Below are 11,796 nucleotides of genomic sequence, written 5' to 3'. Positions count from 1 at the left end.
TGCTGAAAAGCTTCAAGGTATCAGTTTAACTGGCTGCTACATCATCAAATAAGCTCATTTGCATCTAAGCTTCTAAATATTCAGCAGGCAACGCTCTTACAGTTTGAAAAGGCACGTGTTACCTCAGTTCCTGAACGTGTAGTATCCACCATTTGCAATGTATTCATTTTCAGTCTTCTGATAACAATGAAGTTTTAAGAACTCTATGAGGAATGGATGGAGGAACCTTTATTCTGGAACTTCGCTTGTCATTCATGCAGACCAAAGTGCTCCGCAAAGTCCACCTCAGCTTCAGTATGTATGGTTTCCTTGAAACTCATGCATAGGTGCTATCTTACCCCAAACCATTTTTGCAACATCGATGGAACAATGTCTCTCACGTGTGCTGGAGGAGATGCAAGGAAAGGGGGTTGAATGATCTGCATGGGGTGGGCTGGTCAAGTGGTTAAGACATTCTGGGAACAGGGTTTAAGGATATATCAGACATTGTATGTCTAAACATACTGCATTGCCCCAAGTTACCATTTTGCATGTATGTGTGTGTATATGAAGAGCATCAATAACAGCTTCTCCAGAAGGACCTCATCATATTCTTCCTTATAGCAGCTGGAATGGAGGCAGATATAACTGGAAATGCTTCTCTAGATATTCAGTTCAGAATTGGTCCAGAATTATGTTTTTTGGGCAGTGCCTGAAAGATAACATGTCAAAGTAGACTGGCAAGTGATGCAGCTAAATAAGACTTCTTTGAAATGTGATTTCCCTTCATCACATCAACAAAGGGGTGTCAAGTACTCATCCCCCCCCTAATTCATCCTTTTTGAAAGATTCACTTATTTGACATTATGGTTATCATGTTGTAATCTAACTTATTAGTCCTTTGGGCTATGACTTCATTCATATTCGTTATATGCCCTTATTCACATTTGTGTTTTTCTGTGTGGCAATATATGCACTTGTACTCCAGTAAAATAAAATACAAATAATAATTCTAGCTTTAATAATTCTACCAATTTACCTAGGACAAAGAGTAACTAGCTAATTGTTGTGACTCTCCCTTAGATCCCTTTTTAAGAACTAGTATTGCATTGGCTGTTTTTCAGGATAGATTTTGGTGACAAGTTGCATATTTTTTTGTCAAAGGTATAACAAATTTATATCTGCATTATTTAAAAACTATTGACCGCATGCCACTGAGCCCCAGTGATCTGTTAAAATTCTGGGACTAATTGATAAAAGTTACCTTCTTCACCTCCTTTCATCTCTGCTCTTCTCTGCGAAAAATGTGGACACATACTTATACCTGAACCACTTTCTTTCAGGAATGGTCTCTAAAGAGGAGACAGTGTGTGAGGAGATAGGTTTTAATCCTTCCGCCCAGATGTGGCCCTCATGAAAATCACTCCCTCTTCTTTTAGCCTTAGAAGGCACGTTTGCATCTCCAGGTGGGGCTGGGAGAGCTACTGCCAGTCAAAATAGACGATGCTGTGGTAGTTGAACCAACAGTCTGACTCTGGTATAATTCACCTCCCTACAATTGTAACACCTAGCCTTAATGATATCTAATGGCTGCCTGTTTACTACTGGGCCCAATTTATGATACTGACTTTGGCCTATGGCATCTATATAGCCTAAGCCAAAGTATTTAAAACAATACTTCCCCTATTACCTGGTATCCCGTGCCTTAAGATTTCCAAGAGAGGCCTTGTTCTTAGTTCTGCTGATGTCTCGTGATGTAATGATGTGGATTAGGATCTTTGTTGCAGCATTCTGGTTGTGGAATTCTCTCCCCTTCAAGATCCACCTGTCGCCTACACTTGTTTTTAGGTGTCAGATTCAGATGCATTAATTTCTACAGGCATATTATTATTATTATTATTTTATTCAAATTTGTATAATGCCCTTCATCTGAAGATCCCAGGGTGGTTCGCAACAGAAAAATACCAAATAAGAGTACAAAATACATAATTATACAAAAACAAAAGAATATGGTCTGGGCTGATGTAACAGATAGATTGCTGCTGGGTTGTCTGATTCTGATTTCTTGATATATTGGTTTGATATTTGCTTTATGACTTTTGTGTTGATTTTGTTATGAACTGTTATGGCCTTTGGCTAGCACAATAAACTTATTGAATTGATGAACAAACGTATTGTTATGCACTGCCCTGGGAACCTTGGGGTTGAAGGCTAAGACTACAATTTTAACAATAACAGCAACCCTGATTATGCCTAGTCTAGCAGCAAAAGGGTTGAGGTAGCGGATGGGGACTGTTCCCATTATACATTTAACCAGGAGTTGCTTTCACACTCATTACATTCAATATTTTTCCTGTGCCCACTTTAGCATAATGAGTACAAACAGAGAAACTCATGACCAGTAGCTGCACCAAGAGCTATTTATTAGCATAACACTTTTTTTTAAAGATCTCGTAAGAACTGAAATATGTACAAAGTCTTACAGCATTTACACAAGAAAAAGTTTCCTATTAGCTGATGAAGTATAAGAGTGCTGCAAAGTACTTCAAAGCATGAATAATAATAATAATAATGATAATAATAATAATGAAGCAGACCACTGCACTTTCAACTCTCCGCTATGCACCACAACTGCCACTTTGACATGACAGTTAAACCATTGGGAAGACACAAGATTGTCAAAAGAAAAATGTGTAACAGATTGACGTGCAGCACTAAACATCATACGGTGCAAGGAGGAAGAGAAGGGTACAAAAAGAAGAAGCTACATACTGTCATGTTTCTACAGTTTCCTAGAGCTGTAACAAACTTCCACAGCCTTAAGATATAACATATTTAAGACAACATAATCACAATTTCTCAGATATAGTTCAGCTATATTGAGTGTGTTTAAACTTCTGGGTAAGAGGCTCTTATTATACTGATATGGCTGTGTACTTCCATTTTCTGTTCATGAACTGCTCAAACAGGTCTACAAAAAAAGTAGTCAGCAGCAGGAGCTTGTAATCATGATGTGCTTTGTCTAGTTTAAAGGCATTCAAAGATCAGCAAACAGGATCTAACCATTCCTGTCAAAAGTTTAAGACAAGGAAGTTTCCTTTAAAATGCCACCCATCCTTTTCATTTTCCCAGCCTCTTTTCAAAATACCCCTTGATTGGTGAAACCAAACCATTACCGTTCTTGCTACATCAAAAAAATAGTTTATAGCTTTCCAGACCACTGCTTGTAAAAAGGCTGTGTATGGGGGCACCAGGCGTGTGGGTGGGTGTGGAGGGTGGATTCTGTTAGAAGATTACGACAGAAAACCTGTGTATCCTTTCTTTGAAAGGTAAACAACCTTTTTTTAAAAAAAGAAAGAAAGAAAAATAATTGCATTATACAATGTAGTTCATGGACAGGCCAGCCCCCACCCTCCCTGCAACCTCAGCCCTATACCACTGCCTTTTACTGCTGTTCACAGATGAAGGCATCTGAAGGCAGCCCTGTATAGGGAAGTTCGTAATGTTTGACATTTTATTATGTTTTTATATGTGCTGGAAGCTGCTCAGAGTAGCTGGGGAAACCCAGCCAGATGGGCGGGGTATAAATAATAAAAATTATTATTATTATTATTATTATTATTATTATTATTATTATTATTATTACAGGTAATCTGACCCATTCATTCCACAGACTACTATGCCATTCTAATGCACGGTGCTATAACAATCTTAGGTTGGCAATTTCTGTCCTGTGTCTTAACTATACCTGTGCTCAAGACACACACAAAAATGTACAAAACAAAACAAAACCCCAAAACAACCACAAGGGACCTACAGATCTAGAAAAAAGAAGCCATATAACCATTTAATGTAAACAATTTGTTCATAAACAAAGCCCTATTTAGGTTCTGGTCTTAAACTTTTGGCAGATAATGTGTGTATGCTTAGCCAGGCTCTGTAGCTAGTTATTGTTCAAGTGGAAGCCAGGTCAGTTCACATGTTGACAGGCATGCAACTTGAAAACATTGCACAACAAGCAACACAAAAAGAGATCTGAGAAGTGTATTAAGACTTCAAGTAGACTTCACAACCCTTCACAATATTCACAAAGATACAGTCCCTCTTTGCCCCCCTGCGGATCCAACTCACACATGGGACACTTTCTGTGACTCTCTAGCTTGCTTGATGCTGTATAACCACTTGATGATTCTGGCATTTCTTTCGATTGCAGAAATGCCATATGGCACGCGGTCATTGGCACTATCATCGTTTCTAAGGTCACTGTTGCTGTCCTGAGACTGTTCACAGTCTGAACTGATCATACTTGCACTGCGAAAATTGAGAGAGATAATATCAGAGTTAGCCCTTGCAAAATTTTCCATCCCAAGATTTTCAAGTTCTTCAGGATCCAGTCCACAGTAGTTAAAGAATCTTTCAACATCTGCATCAACTCGAAAGTATCTGTCGCTTAAGTCTGACTTTGATCGCTGTAGAGAAGGTCGTCTACTGACTCCACAGCTGGATTCTACTGTGTCCATCTCTGGTGATTTCAGCGTGGTGATGGCAGCAATTTTGGGTTTGGGAGGGAGAGGTGGAGCTGAACTACTGCACGGTATTGCTTTTAAGGTTTTGCCACTAGATACTTTCCTAATGTCTGATGAGCTATGGGAAACGTGCAAGAATGACTCTGGCGACTGTCCCAATAGCCTTCTACCCACATTGGAGTTGCTTTCTTGAGGACTGCTACGGCCTTGGGTGGGGTAAACCTTTAAGGATTCTGCAAACGAATGCCGGTTAAGGTCTCCTGAATCGGATTTGTGGGGAGGCCAGTTTCGTGAACTATGTTTGTGACCCGAACCTGAACTAGAGCCCTCTGAGCTATTGATTATGTTTTTCAAAATCTCCAGCTTCAGATTCTCCCTTTGGACACCACTCTCAGTCTTTGCATTGTTGCTAAACACTTTCAAGGTAGGGCTGCCCAAAGCCCGCTTGGCTGCAGGACACACTGGCGGCTTGGGAAGCACTGCTGGTTTCACAGGCTCTTGTTTGGCGTTGATGACCTCTTGGCTCTTAACATATTTTGCCTTGTCAGCTTCCAGCCTCTCCACGGCACTAAGTCTTTTTGGGTTAGGCTCTGCTTGCCTGCGAAAATAGTCAGGTCCTTTGTTTAGAATGCGGAGTGGAACGGCTGAAGTGAAAGTGATGGCGGGGCTGACAGGTTTCACCATGCTACCTGTCTGTAGTGTTTCTGTAGGCATGTTTGGTGGTCTTTCCCCGGCAGCCGTTTTGAATTCCTTTCTGGGATCTTCTAAATGCACAGTGCAGAAACATGTATATTAAGCACAATGAATAGCAGATGAATCTAGGAATTGGGAGGTTAGCAGCAGCAGCAGTAGCAGCAGCAGCAGCAGTGCTTCATTTCACAGCTCATTAAATAAGCACGGTGTTGCTTTCTTCCTTCTTCCCCCACCCTCGAAGGCAGCCTTTGTATAAGAAGACCACCAGAAACAAGCCTGTATTAATCCTGCTCTGCTGGCTTCTTTCTTCTCAATGAAGGACGTGGAAGACTCTGCGGTTCCTTTGTGCTCCACTACAAGCAGTGATCTGAAACGCAAAATAACCAACCACATGTTAGTAACGTGTATGATATCACAGCTATAGCAACAGAGATCTCTCTCCACACCCCTTCATTTGTTGGCTGAGCTACAGCTGTGGATTGTTCAAGCTAAAACATTCCATCATACTTTCGACTAATGGCATGCGCCTTATTAATATGGGATTAACAAACTGGGATTGATGCACTTCTATGTAGGTATATTTATGCATCTTTTAAAGATGTTAGTTATTTGTAATCTAAGCCTGGTTGTTGTTTTTTAAAAAAATAAGTTACAGCGACAAAGCTGCAGGCTTATACGGTAAATCATATTCTTGCTTAGACATTTTATGTGGTCTCTTGAATTTTCAAGGCTGTCCCTATATTTCTGCCTGTCATTTGAAACATGGTAAAGAGGCTGAATGAAAAGGACCAACCGGGATGGAAAATTTAATAATCCCTCCTGCTATATCTATTGTCACAAAAGAAAACCAGAACTGCAGCTGTTGGCGTTTTGCCTAGATGATCTTAATTCATGTATTTTATACTGAACAGTTTATGCAGAGTTAAAAACAGCAATAGCTTCCTTCTCTCTTAATGTTTGCCTCTGCTGTGAATGTTTAAACAACAAGGAGCTTTGTGGCACCTTTAAAAGACTAACACATTTTGTTGTTGCTGCTGCAACAGACTATCATGGCTCCCCCTCTGGAATGTTTAAGACAAATGCTACAAATGTCTAAGACAAACATCTCCTTCTGATCTTAGGGTTACTTCATCATCGGCTCTGTACTCGCTATACCTTTAAAGCACATTCAGAGCACATTTTTCTTCTTAAAGAATTCTGGGTGCTGCAGTTTGTTACGGACTGATGGAATTGAAACCCTGTGAGGGGTAAACTAGAGTTCCCAGAATTCTTTGAGGGAAGCAATGTGTTTCGAATGCTGTGTACAGAACTCTTTTGATCTCATATGATCACACGCCAAAATCAGTTACAAAAATAAATCAGTCTTGCAAACCTTACCTCTCAAAGGGGGACTCCTGTCTCCTCTACTTGCTCTGCCTACTCATGCCCCAGTCCTTCCACCCTATTTTTGTTACTCTTGCTCACTCACTACTTCTTTACCTAATACTCTTTCCCTTCAACTATGCTTATTGCCTTTCCTCTGCTATAGTTACTACTGCTGATGTTATGGTATTTCTTCAAGTAGAAGCACCAGCAACAAAAGGGGGAGGAAACGGAATGTAGTGGCAGCACCTGGTGGGCAGAGAATGAATTAATGTATCTGCCATCAACACAGCTGCTACTTACTGGTGGTAAATGATGAATTGAATGGCTGATAATGCAGGGTGAAAACCATAACAACCTAATTGAATTGCAAGCAAATTAATCTACCATCAAAGGGTACTTAGTGCCTACAAGCCATGAAGCACCATTCCTATACCTATACCTGTGATTATCTAGTGCTGGGGAGCAACAGACCAAGATATGACAATCATGCCTTCCACAAGAATCACACAATAGTATCTGACTGGTCACAGTCAGCAGGCAAAATAATGAGTTAGACAGAAAACTAGTTTAATCCAATATGGCAGCTTGTATGAAAACATCTCATTTTGAAGTGGACATAAATCAAATGAATAGAGGGTAGCTCTGCACCAGGGGTGTGAAAGTGCTCCCCATGCCCTTGCACTGGGACTGAGTGGGGGATCCAAAAGCTTTTTTATATGTCTTCCTTTTAACAAGCAAATTATGTTACCAGCATGGGCATTAAATAAAAACACAATTTGGTAACATTTTATTAATGCACTCCAAACAGAACATTATCTTCTTTCTTTTTCAGAGATGTTACATGGGTATAAAAATATTTATTATTATTTCTTGCTATGAAATTATGACACCAGTAATTCATATATATTATTAATTCTTAAGATCTCTTAATCTACTTATTAGTATCCAACTCAATAAAAGTTCTTTAAAGCTTCATAGAGCAGGAAAGGTTTGTCATACTTCCTCAGTAACTGCTGAAATAAACACAGCAATAAAGACAGAATTATACATCATTTAGTGACATTAAGAATATGGAATGAATTCTTTAATAGGCATTACCAGGCAAACTATGGAACACTAAGGCTACAAAAAAGGCAGCAAATTATGCAACAAAGCTATATTGAATATCCAACCAGAAAGTATATGCAATACTGCAAAACCTAAGATGTTTAAAGAGTGTGGTAAGCAAGTATTCCAGCCATACAAACACTGGCTGGTAATTAACCTTCATTGCCCCCTCCATTGATGCAAGGTATCCACTTGTGAAAGAGGGGAAATTTTCTCTCTCCCTATTTCCCTATAGCCCCCTGTCCTTCCTATAGCGCCCTGTCACACACATATCCCCCGAAAGTCTGAGGTGGTGGTGGAAGGGAAAAGGAAGAACAGCATAGCAAGTAAATGGATGGCGGCTAATGGATTGAGGTTGAATCCTGACAAGACAGAAGTACTGTTTTTGGGGGACAGGGGGCGGGCTGGTGTGGAGGACTCCCTGGTCCTGAATAGGGTAACTGTGCCCCTGAAGGACCAGGTGCGCAGCCTGGGAGTCATTTTGGACTCACAGCTGTCCACGGAGGCGCAGGTCAATTCTGTGTCCAGGGCAGCTGTCTACCAACTCCACCTGGTACGCAGGCTGAGACCCTACCTGCCCGCGGACTGTCTCGCCAGAGTGGTGCATGCTCTGGTTATCTCCCGCTTGGACTACTGCAATGCGCTCTACGTGGGGCTACCTTTGAAGGTGACTCGGAAACTACAACTAATCCAGAATGCGGCAGCTAGACTGGTGACTGGGAGCGGCCGCCGAGACCACATAACACCGGACTTGAAAGACCTACATTGGCTCCCAGTATGTTTCCGAGCACAATTCAAAGTGCTGGTGTTGACCTTTAAAGCCCTAAACGGCCTCGGCCCAGTATACCTGAAGGAGCGTCTCCACCCCCATCGTTCTGCCCGGATGCTGAGGTCCAGCGCCGAGGGCCTTCTGGCGGTTCCCTCATTGCGAGAAGCAAAGCTACAGGGAACCAGGCAGAGGGCCTTCTCGGTAGTGGCGCCTGCCCTGTGGAACGCCCTCCCATCAGATGTCAAAGCGATAAATAACCTGACATTCAGAAGACATCTTAAGGCAGCCCTGTTCAGGGAAGTTTTTAATCTGTGATATTTTAGTGTATTTTTGGTTTCTATGGAAGCCGCCCAGAGTGGCTGGGGAAACCCAGCCAGATGGGCGGGGTACAAATAAATTATTATTATTATTATTATTATTATAAACCATTGCATTTATTTACAGCACAGACAATGCAGGACTAGCCTGTGCCCTTTCTGTATCAGAAGTCTAAGCTCAATGTCAATGGATGCCATTTATCGATCAAAGCTCAAAGCTCTGCTTTCACAATAGATGTTCCCCTCACTAAACCTGTTAAGTTTCATATAGATTCCCCCCACCCTTGACTCAAAGTTTGTTGTTGTTATTGTTCTTTATAGTTCCATATAATCAGCAGATACTAGTAATAAAACAAGCACCAAGGAATGTCCTGATTCCTGTTACTATATTCTTGGCCTTTATTCTTGGCCTTTTAGTATGTGACTCCATACTAAATCTGCAGTGAATTCTAAGTTTCTTGCACAAGGTGCTAATCAGTTCCTGGAAGTTGCTGCAATTGACAGTCACTGTCCTGAAACACTGATACCATAAACATATCAGCTGTGATATGGCATGCCTTGCATCGCTATATCTCTCATTATACTGCAGAACTGCAGTGTTATTTCAGTATATGAGGATCTAAATTCAGTTTCCAAAATGTAAATTCAGTAGCATGTAAAAAAAACCTGGGTTAAAACCTGGCACACGTGTAACTCATATGCTCTCAGATGCAAATTATTCTCTTTAAAAGGTTGCCAAACACAAAAAACCTTGCATCGCCTTGCATCTGGATTATCAATAGACTTCCTGGTTTCTCACTAGGTGGAAGTGTCCTTCAAAAGGGTGCTGTAAGTTTTTAAGCAACACTGTGTGCCAAATTTTATCCCTTAGCTATGTCTTGTGGAAAGGGAGATTTGTTTACAGTAGTACCTCTGGTTAAGTACTTAATTCGTTCCGGAGGTCTGTTCTTAACCTGAAACTGTTCTTAACCTGAAGCACCACTTTAGCTAATGGGGCCTCCTGCTGCCACCGTGCAGCCAGAGCACGATTTCTGTTCTCACCCTGAAGCAAAGTTCTTAACCTGAAGCACTATTTCTGGGTTAGCGGAATCTGTAACCTGAAGCGTATGTAACCTGAGGTACCACTGTATTTCAAGGAGACACATGACTCAGAACTTAATTTTAGAAAGCAAACTTAAATCAGACAATTGTTGTGCTGCACACATGCTGGCCATAAAAAAAAAGATCTCTTCAATGGCATGTAGATGTTGAATTGAATATCTCTAGAAAGTAGAGCTAAAATATGCACTTCAAAAACTGACTTCATATAGTCTCTAATCAGTTAAGAGTTCAGAATACCCTGCTGAACCATCATCTTGTTTTCTGGATAGTGATTCATAAAACTTTATAGCACTATACCCTATTACCTTTTGACTGCTACTTAAAAACAGCCTTCTCTGCAATAACGGCACTGTAAAGGTTACTATTTATTGGCTTCCATCCTTCCCCTCTCTTATACATCATTAATAATGGAAACTCTTTGGAACTCTCTATTTAAGCAATCCCTTTGTGTTCTGCTATTAGCCTTTTATCTTAGGGCTACTATGCTAGCTTTCAAAGCACCCTGGAAAAAACCATGATTACTCTTGTTGCAATCTAAGGCAGTGCGCACATTACTGGCTTAAAACACAGCTAGGTCATTCTTTTCCTCAATTCGGATCGAAGCAGGTTTGTGGGGGAAATGGATCAAAATGCAGTATTTCTTAAGAAATGACAGGATAGGTGTAGACTGTGGTTAACCTCTTGTGTACATGGCTTTCCAAATCAGCCATGGGAGAACATTGGATAAAGAGCAAAACAGAGAGTGTCCACAGCCTATTTCGACATTACTAGCAAATACGAACAGAGCAAACAAAAACCTAGTGCTACACATAAAATGTGTGCTTAGAAACTAGCTTATTTCTTTGTTTTCTTCCTTGCCCTTTTGCTTAGGCCTGACAAGGAAAAAATGGCAGATTTTGGATATTTTAAAAAGCCCATAAAACAAGCAGTCGTAGTACTGGATGTGAGAGAAAATCAGTCTGTGCACAACATACATTCAGAGCATATTTCTCCACTCACAAGAAGCCAGGGAACTGTAGTTTGTAAAAGGTGCTGGGAAATGTAGTTTGATGGTGAGGTAAAAGCTACAGTTCCCAGGATTCTTGGTCCAGGTCTGCTTTAAGAGAGCTTTAAATATATGTTGTGTATGCAGCCTCAAATAAAGAAAGGCTGGCTGAGATTTAATGACTGTCCTGTGGTGAATACCAGAAATCTTAAGAGATGAGAGTTCAAGAACCATCGTGTAGGATTTTTCTTGTCCAACAAGAAAAGGGATTAGGCAAACTGGCTACTAGGCATGATGGCTATGCTCTACCTTCCAAGGTCAACAGTATGCCTCTGAATGCCAGTGGCTGGGTTACATGAGTGCTGAGTATACTGTTGAACTCACGTCCTGCTTCTGAGCTTCTCAAGTATCTGCCTGGCTATGAAGAACATAATGTTGGATTAGATGAACCTTTGGTATATGATCCATCAAAGCAAAGACACACTTAAGTCTCTGATAGTCAGGTATTAGTTAAAGGAAGTTATTGCACATCTTAGGGTTTTTATTTTGGTTTTAATCTAGCAAGATGAAAGGCAAATTTTCCACTGCCTTAGGAGCTGTGAAACAGAAAAAAATGAAGCAGGTACAAAATGTTGTTTTCTATGGTACAGTTGCACTGGATGTAGGCAAAGGTGGTGATGAAGGGTTATCTCTCTGAAAATGAGGCTCCAGTGACCCTAATTGAAAAGCAATTGGTTAAATAAGAACGTAAGAAGAGCTGGGTGGATCAGGCCAATGGCCCATCTAGGAAAGTATCCTGTTCTCACAGTGGCCAACCAGATGCCTGTGGGAAACCTGCAAGGAAGACATGAGTGCAACAAGACCCCGTCACCTGTAACCCCCAGCATACTGCCTCTGACAGTGGAGCTGCAACATAGCCATCATGGCTACCCTGTGATCCTACAGGGTGCTGCT

The 11,796-nt window shown here is 41.0% G+C and overlaps 1 protein-coding gene across 5 annotated transcripts in view; it reads right to left on the bottom strand.

Moving 5' to 3' along the window:
• Positions 1-2,385: 2,385 nt before the first annotated feature.
• Positions 2,386-11,796, bottom strand: part of FAM110B (family with sequence similarity 110 member B) — a 71,274-nt gene continuing 61,863 nt past the window's right edge. For 4 of the 5 annotated variants that reach the window (XM_083623060.1, XM_083623063.1, XM_083623061.1 and 1 more), the window contains exon 2: positions 2,386-5,565. In XM_083623060.1, the coding sequence (XP_083479186.1) occupies positions 4,107-5,219 (1,113 nt within the window). In that variant the 5' untranslated portion in view covers positions 5,220-5,565 and the 3' untranslated portion in view covers positions 2,386-4,106. Of the gene's footprint in view, positions 8,012-8,865; positions 9,768-11,796 lie in introns of those variants that run through there. The other variant, XM_083623064.1, reaches the window with a different exon arrangement.

This window comes from Podarcis filfolensis, assembly GCF_964270895.1.
Source record: "Podarcis filfolensis genome assembly, chromosome: 7".
Classification (NCBI taxonomy): Eukaryota; Metazoa; Chordata; class Lepidosauria; order Squamata; family Lacertidae; genus Podarcis; species Podarcis filfolensis.
Note: the sequence above shows the minus strand (reverse complement) of the source record. Positions and strands in the feature narration are given on the sequence as shown.